The sequence below is a fragment of the Rana temporaria genome, chromosome 5 (genome assembly GCF_905171775.1).
Source record: "Rana temporaria chromosome 5, aRanTem1.1, whole genome shotgun sequence".
Classification (NCBI taxonomy): Eukaryota; Metazoa; Chordata; class Amphibia; order Anura; family Ranidae; genus Rana; species Rana temporaria.
This window is the reverse complement of record NC_053493.1, coordinates 333,456,943-333,484,683: the sequence shown is the minus strand read 5'-3', so window position 1 is coordinate 333,484,683 and position 27,741 is coordinate 333,456,943. Positions and strand designations below refer to the sequence as shown.

The 27,741-nt window shown below is 42.3% G+C and overlaps 1 protein-coding gene across 3 annotated transcripts in view; it reads right to left on the bottom strand.

Moving 5' to 3' along the window:
* LOC120941089 (serine/threonine-protein kinase Sgk3-like) overlaps positions 1-27,741 on the bottom strand; it is a 53,364-nt gene that overhangs the window by 16,580 nt on the left and 9,043 nt on the right. For 2 of the 3 annotated variants that reach the window (XM_040354351.1, XM_040354352.1), the window contains exons 5-10: positions 17,673-17,760; positions 12,658-12,707; positions 10,253-10,310; positions 9,998-10,081; positions 7,665-7,796; positions 3,165-3,277 (exon numbers count right to left, since the gene is read on the bottom strand). In XM_040354351.1, the coding sequence (XP_040210285.1) occupies positions 3,165-3,277; positions 7,665-7,796; positions 9,998-10,081; positions 10,253-10,310; positions 12,658-12,707; positions 17,673-17,760 (525 nt within the window). Of the gene's footprint in view, positions 1-3,164; positions 3,278-7,664; positions 7,797-9,997; positions 10,082-10,252; positions 10,311-12,657; positions 12,708-17,672; positions 17,761-22,635; positions 22,766-27,741 lie in introns of those variants that run through there. The other variant, XM_040354353.1, reaches the window with a different exon arrangement.

Below are 27,741 nucleotides of genomic sequence, written 5' to 3'. Positions count from 1 at the left end.
GAAGGGAAGCGCCACGAATTGGAAGTGACGCGAAGCCACCATGAAGCGTAGATATCTTTGATGTGGCTGATAAATTGGAACATGAAGGTAGGCATCCTTTATGTCTATGGACGCCATGAAGTCGTCCTTCTGGAGTGTGGCAGCTGCTGACCGCACGGATTCCATCCGAAATGAGCGGATCTTTAGATATGCATTTACCATCTTTAGGTCCAAAATTGGCCTGACATCTCCATTGGGGATGATGAATAGGTTGGAGTAGAAACCCAGCCCCTGTTCCAGGACTGGCCGGAATCCGAGGCGGATCGTTTGGAATCCTCGACTCCTGGAAATGAGGAGGAGGAAACCTTAGGAAATCTAATTTGTAGCCTGTGGCCACGGAAGACCGTACCCACTCGTCGGGAATGCTGGCTTCCCAAATCTCTGAAAAGAGTCGCAGCCTTCCCCCCACCTTCGTGGGTGGGGGCGCCCCTTCATAAGGTTGGCTTGGGGGCTGGTTTTGCTGGTTTGCGAAACCACTGCCTTTTGCCTCTAACAGCCTGTCCTTGTGATTTGCTGTTGAAGCCGAAGTTTGCTTTTGCAGGAGGCCGTCGATACTGCTTGGCATTAGAGGGCCCCTGCCCAGGGGAATACTGTCGTTTAAACGCAGGCCCCTGAACCTTCTTCTTAGTTGGCAAGAGAGTACTCTTGCCGTTTGAAATGGTCTGAATGTATTTATCTAGGTCTTCTCCGAAGAGTCGTCCTCCATGGAAGGGGAACCCTACCAGGAGCTTCTTGCATGGGGGCTCAGCCTCCCAGCTTTTTAACCATAAGAGTCTTCTCATATGGATAAGGGATAACGATAAACGTGACGCTTGCTGGATAGAATCCTTGATTGCGTCTACCGTAAAACATATGGCCTTAGGGACATCCGAAAATTCTTCTGCCTGCTGGGCAGGAATAAGTTTAAGCATCTGCTTAAATTGATCCGATAATGCTTGAGCGACCCCAATCGCAGCCACAGCTGGCTGTACTACTGCCCCTGCAGTAGTGAAGGAGTTCTTAAGTAGTGCTTCCAAGCGCTTATCAACTGGATCCTTGAACACCTGTATGTTTTCTACAGGGCATGTTAACGATTTGTTAACACATGAGATGGCTGCGTCCACTGCAGGAGTAGCCCATCTTTTGGAAAAATTTTCTTCCATAGGATATAGGACAGAGAACTTCTTAGGTGGTAAGAAGATCTTATCTGGCTTGTTCCAATCTTGGAACAAAACTCCCTCTAATAGAGGATGGATCGGAAACACAGCATTGCTTTGAGGCGCCCTCAGTGAGCCCAAAGCTGAAACCGTCGATACCTGGAGATCTGGTACTGGCAAGTTGAATGCCCTATGGACCAAGTCCGACAATCCTTGAATCCACCAGCTCTCCCTCAGGGAGACTGCCCCAGACTCCTCTGTATCCGGATCTTCGATCCCTGAACCTACTTGGTCCTTGTCCAAGAGGTCGTCCAATTCCCCTGAGGAAAGGACCTCCTCTTCTGAGGGTCCGCGCTCGGGCGACGGAGATCTATTCCGCTTACTGCCCCGCATAGCTGCGGCTATCATTTTACCCATGCTTTTCTGCATCTCTTTTAAAGAGGTGAGTAATACCTCCTCCGTGACCATCTTAGGGTTGGACTGACCCGCGTCAGCTCCAGCCCCAGATCCCGATGGCCCCAAGGCTCCCTGTGGGGAAAGCAGCGGCATAGCATTGTCCGAGACCTCAGACTCTCTGGGGGAATCCCCACCTCTTGTACCCTTGTTTTTTGATGCCATGGTACAATACCGAGGTACACCTGCTACTTATTGGTACCTGGGACTTATAAATAGTTAAATGCCCAAACACCTGTTTGGGGGATAAAAAATGCTTCCTCTCCCCTAGATGACACTTTTTTTTTTTTTTTTTCAAAAAAAAAAATCTTTTTTTTTTTTTTTTTTCAAATCTAGGAAAGAAAAAACATTCTGTCCCCCTGAGTAGTATTGCAAGAAAAACTATGAGATGGAAAAGAAACAGCCTATTCCTAGGCTTGAAAACAGTCTTTCTGAAGACTGCAATATTCTTTCTGGCCACTGTGTGTCCTCGGCGCCCCGTGCTTGCCGTTCTGGTCTTTCCTCCTCAGTTCCAAAGTATTGAATGAGCTATATGGAACAAACAAGGAAGGGCCGCCCCTTCCTTAAGCCACTGACCCGCCCTTCCCCCCCAGCAATCTCAAACAGGAAATGCCCCTCCCGACAGGGGGGGGGTGGGGTTGGGAGGAAGGGACCTCTCTGCTCCAGCAAACTGCAGCCTGCAGCCTGGAACCATGAGGAGGTCGGCGTTTTGCCTGCTTTGCAGGCCGTGAGGAGGAAGACTGAATGGAGCATCGCCTGGAGGCTTGCAGGTAAGCACAGCTCTCTGACACACACATATACTTTTATATCACAGGCCCCACTCAATGCTTTTCCAACACTACAAGGGAGGTCACATCTTATGGGGAATAATACATATAGAGCCATCCTATCTTTATGATATGTGACTAGTTTGCCAGATGCAGTGCATAACTTTAGGCATGTCCCCTGTGACCCCCCAGAAAAAACCTGCTAAGAACCAAGTTCCGCAAGTTTTTCCCCTCACTTACCTGCTCCATGCCGCAGGACTTTGCCAAGCAAGAGGCCCAATCTTCCCCCATCTCGGTGGGGATGTCTAGACCTTCAGGCCCTGGGTTCCTATGAAGGATCCACTGTCCTGGGCCCATATAGCACTCTGGCAACAGAAACATTAGGCACCCAAAGGTTTCTAAGTTCTGGGCCCAGGGTCCAGCTCTCTAAAAAGAAAAGCATTATGGGCTATACCCCAAGGGTTTGGGGTCCGGTTACTGACCACTTTAGCGCTGAGGCTTCTTTGGACAGAACCGGTTAGCTCACCTAATCCCAAGGATGTGGAGGCAAGCTAAACCATGACTAACACCTAAGACACTGGCGGAAAAACTGAGGTACTCCTCCTATGGGAGGGGGTTATATAGGGAGGGGCATTTCCTGTTTGAGATTGCCAGTGTCTACACCTGAAGGTACTCCATATAACCCATATAGTAATGAATGCCGCTCTGTGTCCCGTGATGTACGATAAAGAAATAGTAGTATAAATCGGCAGAAATTACTTGTTTATACCTGTATATGATCTGAATGGAGTGTAGATAACCCAATGCACAGGCAATTTCAGCAGCATAAAAACGGGCTCTTTGTTCAGCAAAATATCGTTCTCTTTGTAGGTGAAAGAAAAGCTGAAAGCAAACGTATACATTGTTTAATACAAATATAAGACTTTGCAGTAGTAGAACTACATGCTGTAATACATTATATTTACTCATAGTAATTATATTTTGAATATTATTGGGAATTGAACTTTTCCCCTTGCTCTACGCTAAAAAAGTGGAACTTTACTAAAAACTAGGAAAAAAGTGGAGCGGGGAAAAGGTTGGCACCTCTTTCGGGTTTTTCTGTCTGTTTACCCACTGGGAAGATTCACGCTCATTCCCTTTCTCAATGACTGTAGTCACTGGGAAGGGAATAGAGGGAACATTTTAAGTTTTACAAATCCTGCTGACACAGGAAATAACCCAAAATCGCCCACAGTGGATATCTGTTCCAGTAATACCAGTCAAAGTAGGTATTTTTATTTCCTCTTTGTCCTATCAAGGACTAGCAATTTTAATATTTTAGCCAAAGAGGAAACACTCTTGGTACAAAAAAAGCACACCATTGTTTTTGAATGAACATGTGTCTTTATTAAAATGCTATGGGTGTGCATGTTTGCATTATCCATTTTTTTGAACTCCCGAAAAGGTATAACCCCCCATACCAAAACTCGTCACCTTCCCTTAAATTGATATACTGAACTTTCCCCAATTTGTAGCAAATTTTGAGGATAAAATGAGGGTTATGCCTACAGCTCACATGCTCAATTCTAAATCGAATCCAAAATTTAGGAACCCTTCATATTTGTGCGATCTTTTACAGAGCTGTACGGCCCCAACAGACGGCTCAAAACTACTGCTGAATCGGCTAAAATGTATGCAGAAGGTGGCTCTGCAAGCACCTCTTAGCTCAAAAAAGGAAAATTTAAATAACCAACTAAGGCAGGCCATATACGCTTTGAATCTCAGCCGGTTCAGCATATGGGCAGGCTGAATGTACCAAGTAGATTGATCGATCAACTAGGGTACAACCAGCATGCCTGGTTTTACCTGTGATTATCGCTAGTGGCTGCTATAGCCATAAGCAATAATCACCATCTTCTAAAGGGAATGGCTTCCCCCCTGGGAGAAGAATATTGTTTAGCAGGAGGGATTCCCACATCAACACTGTCTGTGAAACCACGGGCTGCAGGAAAGAAATTAGCTTGGTGTATGGCCGAACGAAGCTAGGTGGAAAATTATTACCTGTCCGATCAGTTGCAATCACTGTTATACAGCGTCATTCTATTCAGGAGGCCATGAGGGGTGGGGTGAGGTTGGCTGAATAGAATACTAGTCAGTGGAGAGCTGTCAGGTGTAGTATTTTAAGCACTTGCATGCATTGCCTTAAGGCAGTCAAAAATAAATAAATGCTGAGCACACCACAATGCATAGCAGGTGTATTGTGGTCTCCTGCAACATTTTTATCTCTTCCTGGCAGCAGGTTTTCTCTCATATGTGCACTCCTACGGCCCCAGTCTAAGTGCTGCTATACAATTTTTTTTACAGGTAGCCAATATCAAGACAAATTCAGGTACATTACAGTATTTTTTGATAATGTATAACACATTTTTTCCTTTCTGGAGTTCAGCGTGAAAAAAAAAAAAATCCAACACTCAGACAGACATTCTCAGGGAGATATAAACATATTTTGCAATCACTAAAAATTATCTAAAAAAAAAACATACTCTTCAATGAAAAAATGTGCCACAGTATTTTCTTGTTTTGCAATGGGGTTTTACTGCAATGAGGAAGTGAAAACAGAGATGTCATCATCTTCCTCTCCCCAGCTCTCACTGTCCATTCTATAAAGTGACAGCGATATTCAAACTGCAGTGATTCATAGGAACCAAGCAGATCAGCTACGAGACGAGTTTTAGGTGTTTGCTATATAGTACTGCTATGGGGTATCATCATATACATTTACTTTACCGTATTAAATAAGCCTGTACATGTCTAAGTATTATGACAGTTTCAGCTACCCAATGTAAATCCACAATAAAAAGATTTCCAAGCCTTAAATTTCTCATTTAGAGGATATAACAGTAGTCTCTAATCTCAGAGCTCTGTTTTTTGTTTTTTAGTCTAAAGTCAAGTGCTCAGTACCTTACATTCCGGAGACTTTCACATAATTTAATTATCTTTATATATAATTATATATATAAAGTTTAGTTAATAAGATTACTATCGTTATAGAGATTTGGCATGTGCTATACTGTCACTTTTTAGTGAAAGCACAACTATTCCCAAGATTCAAATGCAAAAATGCAGAAAATGGTTAAAGAGCTGGTTTTCTTAAATATAAAATATAGAAGAAAAAAAAACAATAAATGCATATATGTTTTTGCTGGTAAAAAAGTGCATTTATTTTTCTTTTTTTTTTTACATAAGCCTGCAATGTATTGTACCAGTGATGTCAGGCTCCGACAGACACTTCCTCCAACTCTCTGCTTATACCTTTGTACAGGCTTTCAGTTACAGAGCAGGAAGGGCCAATGCACTTATAAGTGCACTGATCAGAACTGATGAGAACTACAAGTCCATCAGCCGCAGTGGTAGATGGAACTTGGAGTTTAATTATTTGACGGATATCTGTGGCAGTGCAGCAAGCAAATTTTAAAAGTGACACTGGCAGTGGGGGAGTGGAACCCTTGCACGCGGTCACGTGTGTGTGTGTGTGTGTGGGGGGGGGGGTCAAGTGGTAAGGGTTCGGGTAATTAGCAACATGTTACATTTTACACTCTAAATACACATGTAACATGTTGCTAAAGGTGAACATAGCCTTTAATTAATCTCAACCACACATAGAAGATGTTATAAACACCAACAGAAGATTAGTAACTTCATACTGTCCTAAATTTTAAAAAAAAAAAAAAAAAAAAAAAGAGAAACTACATTTTCAATGTTTAGAGCCACCTATATTTTACATTATGAGCCATTTAAGGATTGTCAAAGCCTGATTTGAGCAACTATTATATAGAAAATGAAAGTTAAATCTACCTGTCCTAAAATACTGCTAGAGTAAAAAGTATTTACAAGCTGAGGGCCTACGTATAACCTGTACATAGGATCCAAGGGGCTGCACAGGGTCTAAGGACCGAGTTGAAAGCTAACAGGTATTTACAGGCACCACAAGGCATCTAACCTTCAAACACTGTGGCTCCCTTAGAACCTTTACAGGAAGGTTAAGTTTTCTTTAAACGTCTAGCAAAATTTTCTTCTCCAAAATCACAACTTCTTCTTCTTATTATTACTACTATACAATATTTATTTAGTGCCAGCAGTTTGAGCAGTGCTTTACAACATGAGGGCAGACTGTACAATTACAATACAGGAGGAACTAGAGGTCCCTGTTCGTTAGATCTTACAATCGAAAAGGGAGGGTCAACTTAAAAAAGTGTAACTAAAAGGCAAGACTTTTTTTTAGTTTTGGATAGAGTGGAGAGGGATTAGAACAGTTTTCAGTTTACTATTATCGTTAATAGTGAAAGCAAAAGAAAATTACACATTTAGGGTTTTCCCCCGAGAAAAGTAATAGAAGGTAAATCTACCACTGGGGACACTAGTTCTGGTGGCCTGGGGGTCCCCAAGGAATCCCCATAATTTACAGTGCTTTCCTCTCACTTCCTGTTTGGCTTTGGGACAGGACGTTAAAGCGGTGGTTCCCCCTTAAAAACAACTTTTTTTTATTCCACTGGCCCCCCACATTACAATCGAATTAAGGCTATTATTTTTTTTTGTCTGCTGTACATACCTTGATACAGCATCTTCACCCGTGCATCCGGGTTGCGAGTCCCGCGGGAGTGGGCGTTCCTCACATGTGTTTGATTGACGTTTTTCGGAAAAACGAGCTCCCCCCTGTCGCGTAAGCCGCGTCACGGTTGGCGAAAGGAGCCGAACGGCGAGTCGGCGCTATACTGCGCATGCGCATCGCCGTTCGGCTCCTTTCGCCAATCGTGATGCGGCTTACGCGACAGGGGGGAGCTCGTTTTTCCGAAAAACGTCAATCAAACACATGTGAGGAACGCCCACTCCCGCGGGACTCGCAACCCGGATGCACGGGTGAAGATGCTGTATCAAGGTATGTACAGCAGACAAAAAAAAATAATAGCCTTAATTCGATTGTAATGTGGGGGGCCAGTGGAATAAAAAAAAGTTGTTTTTAAGGGGGAACCACCGCTTTAAGGAAAATCTCCATAATGGGACACAGACGGGGAAAAAAATAAATCCTCTCTTACTGTATCCAAAAAAAGAAGAAAAATAAAAGTTTTGCCTATAGTACTACTTCAATCTTGGATACACTGAGCATGTGGTTAAAGCTGAACTCTAGACACCTTTTCCTTAATTCTTAATTAAATAAGACAATATTACAAAGATAAGGTTTCACTTCATATGCATTGTATGACTACTACCCTAAAAGTACACATTATCCTACCTCTCCTCCATTGATAAAATCCAAGACAAAAAACAGTTTGTCGGATGTCTGGAATGAGTAATGAAGATGAACCAAGAATGGGTGCTTCACATTTTTCAGAAGAACATTTCTCTCTGCCATGATGTGTTTTTGCTGAAAGAATGTGTAGAAATTTTGAAAATAAATTTGTTGCTGGCTTAGGTTACCATTACTAAAAAAAACTAAAAAATTACAATAATCAGTAGGTCCAACAACAAAGGCAGATACAGAAATATTGACTTTCCTGTATAAGCCGAGCTTAGCCATGCCCACCCAATCCCTATTGTTCCTTTGTGATGGGTGGCCTCCCTGACCAGTATGAAGTCTTGGCGAATTTGAGGTGGGAGGGCTAAGTTTAGCTGGGATTTACAAATAACTTCAGCAGCCTATATCTCATTATCTACTGAATTTCTCCTTATACATGTTTCATCAAATGCTCAGTTTGCCATGGTTGTAAGCGTACTTTATGTTCTGAGTTGTAGTTTAAATAAAATTCCAATCTGGAAATAAAATCCAGTAATATTCTTTATGCACATATATTATCATATGACTGACTTGTGGCCCTTCTTCCTGAATATAAAAACGTACATATTAACTCACAGGGCCAGCACAAACAATAGAAAACAAAGGGCACAAACGCCTAGTTAATTATCCATGGCAATTTATTCAACGGTAAAAAAAGACTTAAAATATATTCACACAACTCATGTGAATGACAGCGTTGTATAATCCAGAAACCAAGAGCCAGCCCACCTAAGAACTCCTCAGGTTCGAATGGATATCACCAGCTAACATGTTTGGGGAGGGGGGGGGGGGGAATTGCGCCCTTTGTTTTCTATTGTTTGTGCAACTACAAGATTCCCCTGATCTTAGGAGGGCTGCAATGCCTGGATCAATCAGTTTCGGTTGCTTGAAGGTTTTGCATTTCGGAAGTATTGTGTGTACTGCTTCTCTGGGCATTCTTGACACTATGTTGTCAAGAGCACATTTCTCACAGGGCCAGCATTCAAAGAGTACGAAGAGGACAGCAAATTGTGGCTTAAGGTGTTGGAGGAAAATGTACTGTGCAGTGCCCAACTTTCCATATGTTAGAGAACGCCATAGCCAAGTATAATGAATAGTTGGGAGTACATTATTACTACTACTATACCAGAGCACGGGAAAGCAGCCACCAGCACCTGTGGCAATACACACCCATGCCCGTGCTTGCCCTCCATTATCCAGACTTGAGCATTATGGAAAATGTTTATGAGTAAGTAATGATTGATTCTTAAGCCCCGTACACACGGTCGGACTTTTGCCCAACCAACTTCAAAATCCGGCACTTTTCGTATTTGTCCGACCGTGTGTACGTTCCATCGGACCAACTTTTTTGGCTTCAATCGGACAAAAAGTTGGGTCTGTGAACGGACCAACTTTCTGTTCCGAAAAGTCCGATTGTGCAAAGTGCGACCGTGTGTACAGCAAACCATCGGACTTTTGGACAAAGTACAAATGCGCATGCTCAGAACCAATGTTAAACTCAAGCAACAATAGCAGAAGTTAACCAAAGGGTGGCGGTAAAGAGCAAGTAAAACCACGTGATGTTGGGAAAGTGTTAGAAAAGTTTGCAGAAAAGTCCGAGCGTGTGTATGCTATGGGTGTGATCGGACAAATCAATTAAGACAAAAATCCAAGGGAAATTTTGTTGGATGTCCGACCGTGTGTACGAGCCTTAAGAATTAGAAGTCCTCATTCTCAACCTCAGCTCGACTCCTAGGCAGCTGAACAGTCACAAGAAATGCATTAAGTGACTTAAAACATTAGAAAGCAGATCTCCTACCGTACAAAGATATAGGGAACTATCTGTCACTTACAATATGTGGTTATGAGGCCATACTGGAAATGTTTGCTGTGGGGAAATTCTTGATACACAACTGCCAGGGCTGTCCTTGTGAATAGCGATTTCTTATATAAAGTCTATTGTGGTCACTAAACAAATAAGTAAAAGGGGCAAAAAAAACAACACAACCCAATATGATATGAAGTACCCTCATGGCATTCAAGGACAGCCCTAATTACAAATGCATACATTACACAATTTTCCAAATGCAACTTTTAAAATCTCATCCAGATTGAAATACTTAATGTAGAGCTTTTCTATCTGTGAACAAACAGTCATGATCTGGCTTATATGTGGAAATGACCAAAGAAGCTGGCTACATTCACTAATCACTAATACCCTGCTGCACACTCCATGGTGCTACTTTTCATGGTTAAAGTAATTTATCACACAGAAACCTTAGTAGGTACAACACAAATATAACCATATCTACCTCTTTCTTGTTAAGGATAATCTTCTTCTGTAACACCTTCACTGCATAATAACGGCCATCATGCTTCCCTCTTGTAAGAACAACCTACAATATTAGTAAAGATTAATGTTTAAAACCTAATGCACGTCTGCTGTGACCAACAGCTAATTTGTGACACACCAACATATGAAAAACCTCAGCCTGATCATACAGATTATAGTGAGACCTACGTTGCCTCAAGAAGTGGACAGTGACACGTTTAGAAGCGTCTCTCACCTTTCCAAAGCTCCCTTTTCCAATCAGTTTGAGGTATTCAAAGTCTGAAGGTTTTGCACTATAAAGGACAAATGTAAACAATTTGTGTACATATTTGAGACCCCTGAAATACATTTGTAGCATATATTTTCTGTTTGAACATACACTCAAACACCGAAGGCATATACAGGCAGTCCCCGGGTTATGGACAAGGGTCTGTAGGTTTGTTCTTAAAGCGGTGGTTCACCCACACTAACAACATTTTAGCATTAAATTAGGCATAGTAGCGCGAGCTACAGTATGCCTGTATTGATTTTTTTAGCCCGGTACTCACTGTGCAATCCTCTATAGAAGATTCCGACTCCCCGCGGGGAATGGGCGTTCCTATCAAGAGGGAGGATGATTGACGGCCGGCTATGGCACGTCATGCTCCCCGAAGATAGCCGGAACAGGTCTCGGCTCTTCACGGCGCTATACGGCGCCTGCGCACAGACTATGCGCAGGCGCCGTGAAGCGCCAAGTCCTATTTCGGCTATTTCCGGAGAAGCGTGACGTGCCATAGCCGGCCGTCAATCATCCTCCCTCTTGATAGGAACGCCCATTCCCTGCGGGGAGTCGGAATCTTCTATAGAGGATTGCACTGTGAGTACCGGGCTAAAAAAATCAATACAGGCATACTGTAGCTTGCGCTACTATGCCTAATTTAATGCTATATTAAAAAAAAATGTTTCACTAGGGTGAACCACCGCTTTAAGTTGAATTTCTATGCACGTTGGAACAGGTACATTTTTTAAGTGCAATGCCAGCCAAAAAAATATTTTTAAGTTTTAGATAGCATAGGGAAGGGTTAACTGGTTATGCAGTAATGTGGGATTGCAGACCAGTCCACCGGTCAGTAGCTGCCAGCATGCGGTGAGCTGCAAAATGGCCGCCCGGCGGTTTCCAGGACCAGCATGATGTCACGCTGCCATTGTTCCCAAGTACAAGTCGCATGCAAATTGGATGTTTCTAACTCAGGGATTGCCTGTAACACCTAAAGCATACATTTTGAGTGATTATTGCAGTGAGTTACTTTAAAGCAGTGTTCTACCCAAAAGTGAAACTTACGCTCATCTGTCTATCCCCCCACGGTGCCACATTTGGCACCTTGCAAGGGGGTGGGGGGAACGGGTACCTGTTTTTGACAGGTGCCCTTTCCCACTTTCAGAAAGATGGTGCTGCGGCGCAATCCCACAGAAGTTCGTCCCCCCTCCTCCGCCACCAGGCCAGCTAGAAAGCACAGCGTGCTTCACGCATGCCCAGTAGGAAAATGGTAATTTCCTCAGTGGAAATGGCGATGGCAGCTCACTGGACAGGCAAGTGTCCATATAGTTAAAGTTAGCGCTGCAGTATTTGTAGCTGCTGACTTTTTTCCTATGTTTTATATTATATATATGTAGATGCTGGACTTTTGATTTTTACAAGCTTCCTCTTCCATTTTTATTTTATTATCCATACAGTGTATAGATCATGTTGACAAGTCACTACTGGAAGGGTAAATTAGCTTCTAAAATTAAGAAGTCTAGCTGCTTAACAGCATTTGATATTAGATGGTTTTCAATGTGGTGGCCAAACCATACAGCTGCATTTTTAAGAAGGGGCAGTAAAGCCGGCCATAGACTATTCTATCCGTTTTTGGGCAGGCTGAATCGATCAACATGGGTACAACCAGCCTGTTGGGTTTTACATGCAATTATTGCTAGCGACTGTAAGCTAGCAATAATCACTGTGGGAAGCTGTCAACGATGGGAAAACTCAATGGCTTTACGGGAGGGATTCCCCTGTCAGAACTGTCTGTGTTGATGGAGGAATCAAGTGATTTTCTTTCTTGCAACCTGTGGTTTCATGAAAGAAAATCACTCTGTCTACGGCTGGCCTACAACACAACCATTGTGGAGTAAACTAGAAAGCAAAGCTTGTTTATGTAAACCTCACCATAGATATATCAAATTCAGCAGGAAATGGGCAGTCGATCCAACAGTCGATTTGTACAATAGGCTTGTTGGAAAAATCTTTTGATCAGCAGCTGCAGCCACTGATCAGTGTATTCAGACAGCAGAGAGAGTCCCTATTGTCAGAATACAATATCTCAGCAGAGAGTGATCCTTCATCTACTTTTCTTGCATGGACAGAGGAATCCATCCATTAATTATTTTTTTGGGCAGCCCTCTGGCTGAAATGAAAAAATAAATAAATGATCCATCTCTGGCCAGCCTAATGAGCAAATGTGGCTGCTACCAAGTGCACCTGTACACACGCAAATTTTTATGTCATATTGACCTATTTATTTAACAACAATTAGCACATATTGCAATAAAACAAAACTGAACGTATCGTGTTTTGTAAACTTTCAATAAATGATAAACAAAAAAACATTAGAAACTTACTGAGGGTTTCCAGAGGGCCCAAGGTTGACATTTTGTGATGGTGAACCATTCTGTTAAAGAAAAGAAGTACTCTATAAGATGTAGTACCTAATTTTTCTCTGAGCAGCTACTAAAATTTATTCCAGGCAACAAGTGAAATCAGGCAATGAGCCAATAACACTATCCAGGAATATTGTAATGTTGCGCTAAATCAGAAAATCAACTCCATTTACTTGCAAAATCAGATTTACCATTAGGTATACAAGTATATGCCTACACATGGAAGAGGCAAAAATGGGGCTTTTCCTTGTATAGTCATGGTCTATTCAGGGAAAAGCTACAGGTTAACAACTGCATATTCCACAGAGCGGATGACGCTCTCCCTGCCATCATGTACCAACATTGGGTCAGGGTGCCTGAATGGTAAATCACCATCATCTGGTTCACATCCTCTCCGTATCTGAAAATGTAGAACACTTTTTTTTTTTTTTGTTCCTGGTGGCCGAATAGTGCAGAAGGCGAGCATGAGCAGCAGTTGTGTAGTCCTGTGCATTGCCCTGCATGGGAAAAAGCACAAATTATCTTTAAAAGAGCAGAATGGGCAAAGCTTTTTTGGCCATACTTCTCTTGTGGGTCACAGGAGTCCACTTATCTTAGTTCTGCTGTGACCCAGAGCGATTACCTACAGGCTCTGCAAGGATCCCAACTATACTGTCAGGATTCACCCAGCTCCTGACTGATGGCTGGTTCTAGCTCTCAGTGTGCAGCTAAGAGCTGCCACCTGCACCCTCCCTCTCTCAAGCCTGGCACATCAGTAAGCGCTGGAGGGGCAGAGTGGAAAGCGATGGCTGACAATTACAGCTCTCTACTCTAAGTAGGCCAAGAACTGAGCAATCGGCGGTCCTGTAATTGCTCTTTCCTTAGGCTTTAAACTGACGTGGGACAGCTGCAGCATCACAGCGATGCGTGGGATTCTGCAACATAGAGGCAAGTATGAAGGTTTTTTTTTGTTTTATTTACCCCAAACTTTTCCTTTTAGAGTGTATTTCCACTTTTGCAGCCAAATTGGAATATTTCCACCCACACTATGAGAGACCTGCAGGCTGTTCCTTCTAAAGCGCTGCTTTCTGTCATCCTGTTGCAGCTGCTTCAGTCCCTGCTCTTCTCTCCCGCCGGCTGGCTGTCATCCTCCAGTCCATGCTGAGCTATACAGCACAGGTAGTATGTGTGGATCTTGGACCCTTTTGATGTTACTCAGCTTTCTTGTGAGCTGATGTGATACTTTATAACCAGGCTGGATTTCATCATTTGTTATGGAAGTGGATGCTGTCTGAAGTTGAACAAAATGGAATTGTTATACTGACATCACCCCGTTCTCTGCCGTTTGTTCTTTCTAGAAGGCTGACCAGTTATGATTTTTTTTTTTTTCATTCAACCAGTGGGCTGAACGAAAGAAAATGACTCGATGCCCCTTCCACACACTCCAAGAAGATAGGGGAATCTCTGCCGCTGCACTGACGTACTCCGACAGTGGGGAGACTTCCCTGCCATCAGAATACACTGATCAGCACCGAAGGGTATAGCCAGAATCGCTGATCAAGAGAACATTTTCCAACAGGTTGGTTGTACACAAGTCGATTGATAGATCGACTTTTGTACAATCAGCCTGCCCATACATGGATCCAAATTCGGCTGGTTCGATCCATGTATCCATGTCCCCAGGACTATGCTCCGAGGGGCAGAGCGAAACGCGTTGGAGTCATGGCCTGGTCAGAGTCCAGGCTGAGGTTTCCACTCTATTCACCTTGCGGGATACCTAGATGTGCGGCATTCAGGCGTTACCCCTCTTCCCCTCGATCCATGTATGGCCAGATTAATACAGTAGCAACAGAATGCCTTCTAACAGCTAAAAACAATCCTGCAGATCTGTAAATTGCTTTCTCACAACATATGTTGTATCTTACATTAGAAAAAAAAAAAAAAAAAAAACTGGAATGTTTTTTCGTCAATTTTATTTTCCTTGTTCTTTTTACATTTTTGGATTTGTAAACGGTCAATTTATGTCTGTTTTCACCATCTACAAATCTTTGTACAGATGTATAAAGATGTACATGGGCTGCACCCCCCTTTTGATACATGGACTACCCCTGACATTCAGCTGTTGAAGCCTGGAACTTTAGTTGGCAGTAGAGGCTCTGGCACTTGAAAGTTGAAAGACAGAGTGCAGGGTGTAACAGTAAGACAAGAAGTGCTTTAAAGTGGTTGTAAATCCTTACAGACCACTTTGACCTACAGGTAAGCCTAGATTAAGGCCTACCTGTAGGTCCAAGAAATATCTCCTTAACCTACACGTTAAGGAGATCTTTCCAAGAAAGACGGCACCGATGTCTACATGCGCCGTAGACAACGGCACGCAGGCGCACTGAGCGTGGCGCTACTAACGGCATCATGCTGTTAGTGGCGGCTCCCGCACACAAGCGCGGGAGTGACGTCATCGCTGCTCCGGCCAGTCACAGTGCCGGAGCAGCGATACCTGGAAGTCACTCCGGGTATCATGGCGGCAACGGAGGCGGTGTCCGAGGACCGCTGCGGGGGCATCGTTCTTGGGTAAGTAATTCATAATGAGCTAGTATGCTATGCATACTACATACTAGCTCATTATGCCTTTGTCTTTTTTTAAAGAGAGTGTTTTACTTCCTCTTTAAGCGTGTTTTATATAGAATAGGGAAAGGTTTTAATAAAAACCATCAGTTTACTTTTTGCTCTGTGTCACACTGGGACATTTCCCTTCATGTCCTGTCCTGGAGATGCAGCAGGAAGTGTGAGGAAATATACACAACGTGAGGGAAATCCCCCTCTCAGACAATCCCCCTCTCAAACTTATCTTGCACGATTGCACAAATGTTATCGAAAATTCCGATCGCCAAGAACGCGGTCACGTACAACACGTATGACGGCACTATAAAAGCGACATTCAATACCAAGCGCGCCACCATTTGGGCTCCTTCTGCTAATCTCATGTTAGTAGAAGTTTGGGGAGGGAAAGGTTCTGCCTTATATGTCAGCGTGACAAATTTGCTATCTCCATTACGAACGCTAGTTTTACCAGACCGAGCGCTTCCGTCTCATACTTGTTTCAGAGCATGCGTGGAAGTTTTCTGTGTCGGAATAGTCTACACATGCTCGGAATTTACGAAAACTGATTTTGTTGTCGGAAAATTTGAGAACCAGTTCTCAAATTTTTGTTGTCGGAAATTTCGACAGCAAATGTCCAATGGAGCCTACACATGGTCGGAAATTCCGACAACAAGTTTCCATCAAACATTTGTTGTCGGAAATTGCGATCGTGTGTACACGGCATAGGATTTTGGATTTCCCATCACTTTCTATTTCAGTGACAATGGTCACCAGGACAAACAGAGGGTAATCCTATTTAGCAAGGACACAGAGAGCAATAACACCCAACAGTGGTTCTAATCTTTCCATATTCTATCCAAAATGAAAAATAAAAGTTTTTGACTACAAATACACTGTAATCTTAACTTAGACAGTTGAAATATCTGCACAGATTTAACACAACTTTGTCCTAATGGTAACGATACCTCCCACGGTATGAGTCTTTGACTTCTATTGCAAATTTCAGCTTGTGCTATTAAAAAGGTATGTAAATATAGTGTTAATTTTTATGTAAAATTTCGATTTGGTTTTAGTCATAGTGTTGGCGAAAATGCCGTTTTAGTCATCTAAATGGTTTTAGTTTTGACAAACAGAAGTGCAACTTTAAAATAAAAAAATAAAAAATAAAAACTGTAAACTCTACTGGCTGTAATGCCATTGTACATATTACCTGAATAGGTATTACAGACATTGAATATTTTGAAAAAAATAAATAAATAAGAAAAGTCTTTTTCTTAATTTTCTTTCTTTCAGCAGCTTAGTAGATGCCCTACTTATTTTTATGTGGTAGTGCAGTGTTAAATTTGATGTCAAATTTCAATTCAGTTTTAGTCTTTTGACTAAAATGCCCTTTTAGTTTTAGTTGTATTTTAGACATCTGAATAGTTTTAATCGTATTTTAGATAAAATATTTTTATCTACAAAATTAACACTGGTAAACAACAAGCTTAGCAACAAAGTAAAGTGCCAAAAGCAGCCTAAACCCATGGTGCTAAAAAGAAGATAGAGATTATATATAAATACACACACACACACACACACTATATTATATTAATTTAATAGTGTATGTATATATATATATATATATATATATATATATATATATATATATATATATATATATATATATATATATATATATATATATATATATATATATATATATATATATATATATATATATAATCTCCATCTTCTTTTTATACACACACACACACTATATTAATATAATAGTGTGTGTGTGTGTGTGTGTGTGTGTGTGTGTGTGTATGTGTGTATATATATATATATATATATATATATATATATATATATATATATATATACACACACACATACATACACATACACACACCTTTTTTTATAACCTTTTTTTCATATATTTTTTTCATATAAAATGTTCTACAAAGCCACCAAGCATTCACTTTTCTATTATTTATCCTGCGAGTAAAAATTCTGAATTTATTTGCAGCTCACTTCCTATGCAGACATTCTAGTCTTTCCAAATTTTCTCTTAGGCAGAAATGAAACTCACAATATCCCGAGGTTCAGGGTCAGTGGTTATAACTTACTTCCCATAATCTCTCAAAAACAGAAATAAGAAAAAAAACTCTTTCATGTGAGAAACAGATACACCAGTCTATGCGAGTGCAACTGAAATTGCATGCAAAAAGGAGGAACAGTTTGATTCTGACCTGGCAACTCTATCTCCTTAGGAAACAAATGTTTTATAATAAATTCAATATGTATTCATCCATTAAATCCAAAATGAAAAAAAAAAGGGGGAAAACAAGTGTGTGAATAAAGACCTAAAGTGCGTCCAGTCATGTGGGTGTCATGAAGGCGAGAGCTTTCTTTACCTTATGATCTACCCTTTCATCTTCATCCTCAGAGGGATCGGAGTGGCGTCTGCTGCAGTCCAGCTTTAGGAATGCCTGGACGTCAGGGCTGTAATAAACAACACAATGTGGCTTTAGAGTCTAAAGTTACTGTATGTTCACACGCCTGTGCTTCAAGTTGCACACCAATTTCATGCAGTTATCAGATGTCTTTGTATATATGTATCACGTTAAAATGATCCAGCCACAATCTAAAATGGTTACAACAGTGCTGTTATCTCATGAAGTACCTGTGACATTGCTTGTGTCCCTAGTGCAAATCCCTTTGGATTCCACGCGTAGATCGAACATGGAGCCTCAACTTCTGACCAAGATGAAGGTCCACCCCTTTTAGTGCTAAGCCCCTCCTCTGTCACTCAAATGTCAAAGAATGTGACTAAAAGGCAGCCTTTGTAATGCTATGTCTCTTCCACAAGACGACAAATTACTTGCAGTTTTCTATTGAATGTACACGGATTTGCACATGCACAGATCATGCATGGGATCACATCATCTCCCGCCAGCTATTTAGGAGGCCCAAAACCAACACCTAGAAGAAGCCTGGGGAGAAGATGACAGAGGCAGGAGAGGGATGTAGCTGTTGCTTCGCTGGACGGTGGTGGAGAGTTTAGTTCTGCTTTGGGTTGGCTCTGACATTTGATACTTGAATGACAGTGGGTAGGGCTTAAAGCGGGGTTCCAACCACAATTAGCATTTTTTAAATGTATGTCCTTTCATCATGCATTTTTATAATATAAGTCCGGTCACTTACTATTTTACAATCCACCGCCGCTCTGCATAGTTATTTAAAAAAGATAGAGTATAAAACTATGTCCACACCGTTGTCATTTTGCTTGTGAGCATTGTGAAGCCCATAAGCACTTACTTCCTGGAAGTCTTGGATGGGGAGTGATAATTGGACAGCGCACTGCATCCTGGGAAATGACGACACACATTTCCCAGGAGCATTAGAGGGAGATGATGTCAGAATCCTAGGCGATTCCAAAGGCAGATTTCGTGGGACCGCATAGCAACAGGCATTTCCAGGTGAGTAAAAAATGTTTTTTCTTTTTTAGGTCCAATGAGCACAATAATGAAAAAAAAAATTTTGGGATGGAAACTCCACTTTAATTCTGACATTGCTAAAAGTTGAGGCCCAGTGTACAGTCTGGGCCAAGGATCCTAGGTACTCTACTGGGACCCAGGGATCAGTAACTTCAGACACCACATGCATTTCAGTGCCGTTTCTACCTTAGAAGGTTTTTAGGCCAGGTAAGGAAATATTTATTGAAGATAAGATCAGTCAGTTACACGCTAATGCAGCATATTGTCATACGATAACAATAGAGGAAATAAAAATATAGACCCTGTGAACCATTACACAAAACACTCTTTGATAGGATAATACCCAAAAGTTTCAATGTGTATGCCAAACATATGATGGGAGTATAAATGATAGGGAAGCAGATCTGAGGCCATGTTTTAAGTGGCTGTAAACCCTTACGTATACCCAATGAACTGTACTGGAACAAAGCAAAACACATTAAAAAACAATGGAAGGCACCCAAGCACAACAACTCACTGGAATGCACAGGTCTCTATTTAAGATGAAGAAAAGAGAAGAGTAAACACATCAAAAATGCGCACGCAGAAATGCAGCCTGACTTCATATCGGAGGTGTAAACCAGCCTTAAAAGAATCTTTCTGCATAAAAAAGGTAGAAAAAAAGATAACCAGCTTGACATAAAGACCCAAGTCCATCCTGTGCAAGTTTAACAAAGTTTTATGTGTTGACCCACATTTTACATAACCTTAAGCCCTGGCTCACACTGGGCTGCGGGAGTGAAGCTGTGCGAGTTCAGCTGAACTCGCACGGCTTCACTCCCGCTGGCAGTCCCGATTTCGGCCGCGATTTAAGAGACATCTGTGCAGGTTTCTGCACAGATGTCAATGTAAATCGCGGCCCGAAATCGCAAAAAGTAGTACAGGAACTACTTTTTGAAATCAGTGCAGCGCCGCAGATGCGGCGTCAAACCGATTATGACGGTGTCATTGCCAACAATTGCTGGCAAATCCTGGCGATTAGCGATGCGATTTCACATGTGAAATCGCATCTCAAATCGAAGCAAATCGTACCCAGTGTGAACCTGGGCTAAGAGTCGGTTCACACAGCAGCGGCACGACTTCGGGGGCGACTCTGCAAGTCGTCCTCAGGACGACTTCAGAGGCGATTTGCAAAACGACTTCTGTATAGAAGTCAATGCAGGTCGCCCCCCCCCCCCCCCCCGAGCCGCCCCCGAAGTCGTACAGGAACCTTTTTCTAAGTCAGAGCGACTTGCGTCGCTTCTATTAGAACGGTTCCATTGCATTCAATGAGACGCGACTCGTCAGGCGGCTGAGCCGCCCAACGTGTCGCCCCAGTGTGAACCGGGTCTCAGTCCTTTATTATTGTTAGTCTTTTTTTCTTTCCATGTTATTAGTTTAGATACAAGATACATATTGTTGCGATTGCTATATACTGCTACGGGTATTAAAGAATACATTTTTGCAGTAAAATGGTAGCATATACAGTTCTTATACTACACTACATGTCAGTGATGGTGTGAAGTATATACAGACTTGGATTTATTTTTTCAGTGTTCTACAGTTTACCTGAGCACATATGAGAATGTTTTAAGACAATACTCTTATGCCTCGTACACACGGCCGGACTTTCCACGAAAAAAAGTTTGACTGGCTTTTTTTCTCAGAAAGTCCGGCCATGTGTAGCCTCCACCGGACTTTTTTTGTCGGAAGGCCGACGGACCTTAGATACAGAACCTGTTCTCTTTCTTTCTGACGGACTCATGGCGGACTTTTGCACGGTCAAAGGTCCGACCGTGTGTACAAGGCATTAGGCCTCCTAATATGTCACTAACTTTATTGGCCATTTAAAAAAAAATAGATGCAATCTATAAGCCAAAGAAGCCAGGGAATGAATAAACGGATGAATGAAAAGTGTGTGCTCACGCATTGTCGTGTGCAGTGGAAGAAGCACCATGTGATGTAACTTTATCTCACATAACATGACATGACATGTAGGAAGTGACCTTCTCTCCAGGACACACACAGACCTTTTGCCATAGTGACAAAAACACAGCCCTATACTGCAATGCTAGCCTGGAAATACCAAATCCTCCACGAAATGATTGAGAGTCTGGAAGGCAGGACAAAAAAGATGTACAGAGAATTTAATTTTAACTGGATTGTTATATGCACACAGCTTTTCCTGCAGTAGAGGTACTTTGTACAAATATTTGGAGATTAGATCCTGCCTGGGCATCTGACCGTTCATGGATGTCTATGGCGGTCTTCAAGAGAAACTTAAAAAATGTAAAGGCCAAAGCTCAAAATGATCTGACTTTCATTAAGAGGGTGGCTACATCTATGCTCTGTGACACCACTGTAAGTAAAAGCAAAGCCACCCTCCCCTTCTCACTCTTGATATGGACCAGGGACTATGGGATGTGTAATGTGCATAGAGTAGTGCACATGACCACAACTAATGTGAACTACTCACTTCAAACAAACAGAAATTAAAGGTAAAACTCGTAAGTGCAAATTTCAACTGGCTCTTTATGGCCCCGTCAGCACTCCCACCCCCCCCCCCTCAACATCCTTTGACTGAAAAACCAAAGGACGTGGTTGGAAACTTGTCAGCTGAACAGCAGGTGTATTCAGTCAGATGCAGCTACGGTTCGGGTGTTATGACAATCAACAGTGCCAGATGTCAGAATATTGTACATAGCTACATAATTGATAAGGTTGACTAAAGACATTGGTCCATCCAGTTCAATGTGTGCGCGTTTATGGCATTTATGTCAATTAAGTTGTTTTTAATTTATCTACCCTTCCTGCTGATACCACCAACTGTGGAGGGGAGTTCCACATCCTTGCCCCTCCCACAGAAAGGAACCCCTTTAGTTTAGGATTGAACCATCCTGCTTGTTACTTATTATCCAATAACATTTTCTGAAAAATTAACTACTTTGTTACTCAAAACAACTGTACCAGTTTTCCCTAAATTCGCCAACACCACTATAGAAACAAAGGAAAAAATCAGACGAATTGCCAGTGCATCTCAAGAACTTTCCTTCCTTCGTGAGGCTCATTATTCTCTTCTCTTTCACTCCTACTACTGAATATAGGAAAGCATCACACAATTGCCCAAAAAAAAATGTAATGGAAGCAAAGAAAATCATCGATATACCCGTAACGGGCTTAAAGGAACACTAAAGGCAAACATTTTTTTTTTAAAATAACAAACATGTTATACTTACCTCCACTGTGCAGCTCGTTTTGCGAGCTCACATGGTGGAAAGCCTTTGCGAACGCGCTCCCGTGATACAGCGGCGGGCATAGCCACCGACTGTATCACTCGGCCACGCCCCCCGCGTCATCCTCTGTGATTGACAGCAGCGCCAGACAATGGCTGCGCTATCAATCCGTCCAGCCTAGCCAATCAACGGCCAGGCTGGGAACCGAAGAGGATCATGTGGACGCATGCGGGACTTTCGAGGGGTCAGGTAAGTAAAACGGGGGTTTGGGGGGGGGGGGGCGGTACCGTCGGATGTTTTTTCACCTTAATGCATAGGATGCATTAAGGTGAAAAAACATTTACCTTTGCAACCCCTTTAACTAAACATGGAGGGAAATATTAGCAAAATAGAGTTACACATTGCACCCAACAAAACACATCTTTTAGATGTGATCTCAATTAGAAGTGTTGATATAGGATGTGGCACGTTGCACAACCTCATTGTTCTTTGCATTGACCTCCTAATTTAGCCTACTAGTGTACTGGACAATGTAATAAAACACTCAAACTTCTAATAGGCCTAATTACTTTTTGGAGCTTTTATCAATATCTGAAAAAGTAAACGAGACAGAACAAAATGATACTCACTATAAATAGGAGTCCCAATCCATCTTGGATCATGTCATACTGCATGAAAGGCAAAGCATGTCCTCTAGTCAGAAACTACATTTCCAGTGTCTTTGGCATGCCTGTAACTGAAGATGTTCTGAATGAGACAATCACTCCCACTAGCCTGAGTTTTATGATCTCTGGCCACACATCCCCCATCCTACAAGGGAGGGAGAAGCGCTGATAAAATCAGATTAGGTTTCCACACTCCATAGGCAGGACTTCCCAAACTGGTTCCCTTTTGGCCTTTGTTCTTGCCAAATTAAGACAACTTAAATGTGCTATGGTTATAGTGTAAATATCACATTGTTCAGAGTCGTTGTTGATACTAGACAGAAAGTGGAGTTTCCATCCTAATTATTTTTTTCCATTATTGTGCTCATTAGACCTAAAAAAAAAAACAAAAAAAACCCCAATGTTTTATTCACCTGTAAATGCCTGTTGCTATGCGGTCCCACGAAATCTGCCTTCGCAATCACCTAGGATTCCGACATCTCCCTAGGCTCCTCAGCATGCTAATGCTCCTGGGAAATGTGTGTCATCATTTCCCAGGATGCAGTGCTCTACCCCATTATAACCCCCCCATCCAAGACTTCCAAGAAGTACGTGCTTGTGGGCTTCACAATGCCCACAAGCAAAATGACAACGGTGTGGAGATAGTTTTATAAACTATCTTCTTTGAATAACTATGCGGAGCGGCGGCGGATTGTAAAATAGTAAGTGACCGGATTTATATTATAAAAACGCATGATGAAAGGACATACATTGTGCTAATTGTGGTTGGAACCCCGCTTTAAAAAAATTTTTTTTACACCTGTAAAGGAAAAGCCATAATGAGCTAGTATGCACCGCATACTAGCACATTAAGAAAAACTTACCTTAAAACGAGGTGAAGGGAACTTACCTGGTCCACGCCGAGCGAGATGTCATCTTGCTCCGGCGTGTCTTCCGGGTATCGCCGCTCCAGCGCTGTGATTGGCTGGAGCGGCGATGACGTCGCATGCGCGCGGGAGACTTCAATTCGGCAAGGTCCGGCGGCTGCCGGTCCTTTAGCCGAGGATCCCCGCTGCACATGCGCCGCTGCAATCAGCAGCGCATTTCGGGGGAGAATATCTCCTAAACCGTACCATAAACCGTAATTTGAATTCCCAGCCACCTGCTGGGGATTTGAACAGCTTAAGATAAAAGTGATATTAAAGAGAAGTATAAAAAAAAAAGGAAAACATTTTATACTTACCTGCTCTGTGCAGTGATTTTGCACAGAGCAGCCCTGATCCTCCTCTTCTTGGGTCCTCCGCTGGCGCTCCTTGCTCCTCCCTTCTGCCCCCAGAGCAAACAGCTTGCTTATGGGGACACCCGAGCAGGTTTGCTTCTGAGCCGCTGCTCTGTGTGTCCATTCACACACACAGCCGCAACTTGGCCCGCCCCCCCTCATTGGCTCCGTGGCTGTGATTAGCTGTCTCAGCCAATGAGGAGGGAGAGTTCTCAGAGATCCAAGGCTCTCGTGCATGTCTCAATGGGGCTCAGGTAAGAATTTGGGGGGGGGGGGAGGCTGCTGCACAGAGAAGGTTTTTTACGTTCATGCATAAAACGCATGAAGGTAAACAATCTTGAGCCTTTAGAACCACTTTGACTATGGGATTAATTTACTAAAGGCAAATAGACTGTTTACTTTGCAAGGGATGTTTCCCCAGAGCTTAGTGAATGAGGTGAAGCTCTGATGACTTTTAGCATCCAGTCATGTGTAAGCAAAAATGCTGTTTTGTTCTTTGTTTCCATGCATGTGATTGGGTATTTTTTGCAAAAAAAAATGTCACCACGTTAACTAAGCTCTGGGGAAAATTCCCTTGCAATGTACAACTTTCCATGCAAAGAGAATAGTCAATTTTCCTTTAGTAAATGAATCCCTATATATGGGTCAAACAAAACTTTTCTGAGACAGAACCTGAGTATTACGTTTTTTAATTACCAAGTAATTAATACGTATTTTTTTTTTGGATAGAGTAGGAAGGGTTAAAACCATTGTCAAGTTTATTTTTGCTGATGTGTTCCACAAGGAGATTGCCCTTCCTTCTCTTTCTACAGAGACAACAGGAAATGAGAGGAATGTATTCCAAAATGTGTTCCAAAGTGATCTCACAGAAATCCAAAGTGATCCAAAAATGAGTGATCATGATAAATACAGGTGCTTCAATAATAAAGTGATATTAGTGCTGCACAATAAATGGTGTGTATACTTTGAACGTCACCGACTGTTCAATTCTAATACAGTATATCTTATGCAATGAATAAAGTGCTAATAGTGCATAATAAATGAGTGAACATGTGTCTCAAGGCTGGACACTGTATCTTATACACATTGAAGTTATATAATCATAAAAGTATAAACAAATCTTGACAAACATTAAAGCGGGGGTTCACCCGAAAAAAAAAATTTAACATTAGATTGAGGCCAATTATGCGAAGCAGAATCGGGTGTTTTTTTTTTAAATCAATGCAGTACTTACCGTTCTAGAGATAGATGTTCTTCCCGCTTCCGGGTATGATCTTCGGGACTGGGCGTTCCTATTTGATTGACAGCCTTCCGACGGTCGCATACAGCACGTCACGAGTTGCCGAACGTCGGTGCGGCTCTATACGGTACCTGCGCACCGACGTTCGGCTACTTTCAAACTTGTGACGCGCTGTATGTGACCGTCGGAAGGCTGTCAATCAAATAGGAACGCCCAGTCCCGCAGCATATACCCGGAAGCGGCGGAGAACATCCATCTCTAAAACGGTAAGTACTGCGTTGATTTAAAAAAAAAAAACGATTCTGCTTCGCACAATTAGCCTCAATCTAATGTTAAAAATGTGTAATGAACCTCCACTTTAATATTAATCTTGTTTAAAGTTAATCTGAGAAAAGTCCTTGGTAATCTGGATGGGTGGGCATGATCTATCCCTTCATCAGTGTATAAAAAAGGCATGTAATTAGGTGACTGAATACCTTTCTTCCCGTGTCACCTCTGTGCTCTCTGGCCTCTCACCTTATGTATGCTTAAAAACAGCATATGATCAGGTGTCAGTGGGGAGTATTGATATTTTTAAACGACTCTTGGATAGGTATCCTAAAGAACACAATATACAGGGATATGGGAAATGATCATGGACGCTGACAAGGGTTGAACTGGATGGACTGTTGCCTTTATTCAACCTTACCTACTATGTAACAGTTGTCCCCATTGAATAATCTTCCCTTACTGGCTCTGGTGATAACTCAACATGTTTGCATTACTTTCTGTCTCAGTAAAAATGGTCACCAAGACAAACAGTGGTGAATATCCACAGTAGGGACACAAATAGCAATAAAAACTTGACCAAAGGGTCCAACTCTTCTCTACGCTACAAATATATATATAAAAATGACAAATAGGACATGCGCTCCAGTTGCAAATGATTTTTAATCAAATCTTCAAGTCATGAAAAAACAAAAAAACAGCAAACAGCTACTGTACAGTTGCGAGCATCCCTGCTCTTTATCAGGCTGACTTATAGAAGTTTCCTTTACATACGCTTTAATAACTTTTCTACAAGTGCCCTTTCTAAACAGAGACTTGTAGAACAGGATTTTAAAAAACATAGCAGACAGAAGTCTCTTCAAAGTTTTTGTGATTTACAACTACCCAATCATTTCGAAAAACCAAAGGATATGCCCCCATATTCTGGGATCTGCTGTCCTACCTGCAGACCTGGAACTCGTTTGCTGATATTCCGCCTCGGTAAAGTGCTGCTATTTTTAGCTGTGCTTTACCGTCGTTTTTGCTTTTCGGTTGCTAGCGTGGTGCATTTAACCCCCGATAGCGGCCGAAAAAGGGTTAAAACCACCCGCTGCCGGCGATACGGCAGCGCTGCCCATTGATTTCAATGGGCAGGGACGCTTTAGGAGCGGTGAGCACTGCAAAGATGCTGCTAGCAGGACTTTTTTACCGTCCTTTTTTACCGTCCTGCCAGTGTACCGTTCCAGAGTGAGAGGAGAGGCGCTTTGCAAGCGCTATTTTTAGCGTTATAGCGCCTGCAAAGCACCTTAGTGTGAAAGCAGTCTTAGGCTAGAACTTCAGCAGTCCCAGGTGTGTAGCTGGTTACTAAGAAATAAAGAAATGCTTTGCCTGTCTCTGCCCATTGTCCTTAATGTGGAAGAACCTCTTGTTTTTTGGAAAGGAGGTCATGTCATATCTTCTATTTCAAGAAAGCAATACAGTACTTCACTGTAAAACACATGTCAGTGCATGTCGGATTAGCAGAGGGCTGTCAGGATTAAGATCTTATGAATAGAATTTTAGACTACTCCTCCACAGTTCCTTACATGCAGAATTAGGATACCGCTATAACCATTTAATATATCCAGTGGAAGGAACAATTATTTGGAATATTACGGAAGGTACATTAACTTATAGAAGTTCAGCGGATCTAAGAGCCACTACACAATATAAATATATTACAATTTGACGATACAATTTTTGCACATCCAAATTTACCAAATCAATGCAATACAGGGAACTAGCTAAAATTATACAAACGGTATCCAATCAGGCAGCTCCTTACACTACTGTATATACCAGGGATATGCAATTAGCGGACCTCCAGCTGTTGCAACACTACAAATCCCATCATGCCTCTGCCTCTGGGTGTTATGCTTGTGGCTGTCAGAGTCTTGCTTTGCCTCATGGGACTTGTAGTTCTGCAACAGCTGGAGGTCCGCCAAGTCCATATCCCAGGTATATACAGTCAAGCCTGGTACACACAGGCCAGACATCCGCCTGTCTGACTTTTGTTGAATGGGCATGCTGAAAAACCAACATCCGATCGGCTCCCGATCACGGCTGGCAGCCAATGGCTGCGAGTGCTGACCACCATGTTCTGGCTGGGGGGTGGTCCCCCTGTCAGAACACAATAGCTCTGCGGTGAGATTGCTGTAACAACATCGAATAGTTAGTACACTGAGCTTCTGAGTTTTTTTTTGTTCAGCCCACTGGGCAGTGTGTGCAGGTTTAACTGTTGGAAAATGTAATTGAAAATTACGTGTTGCAAGCTTCAAATTACTGC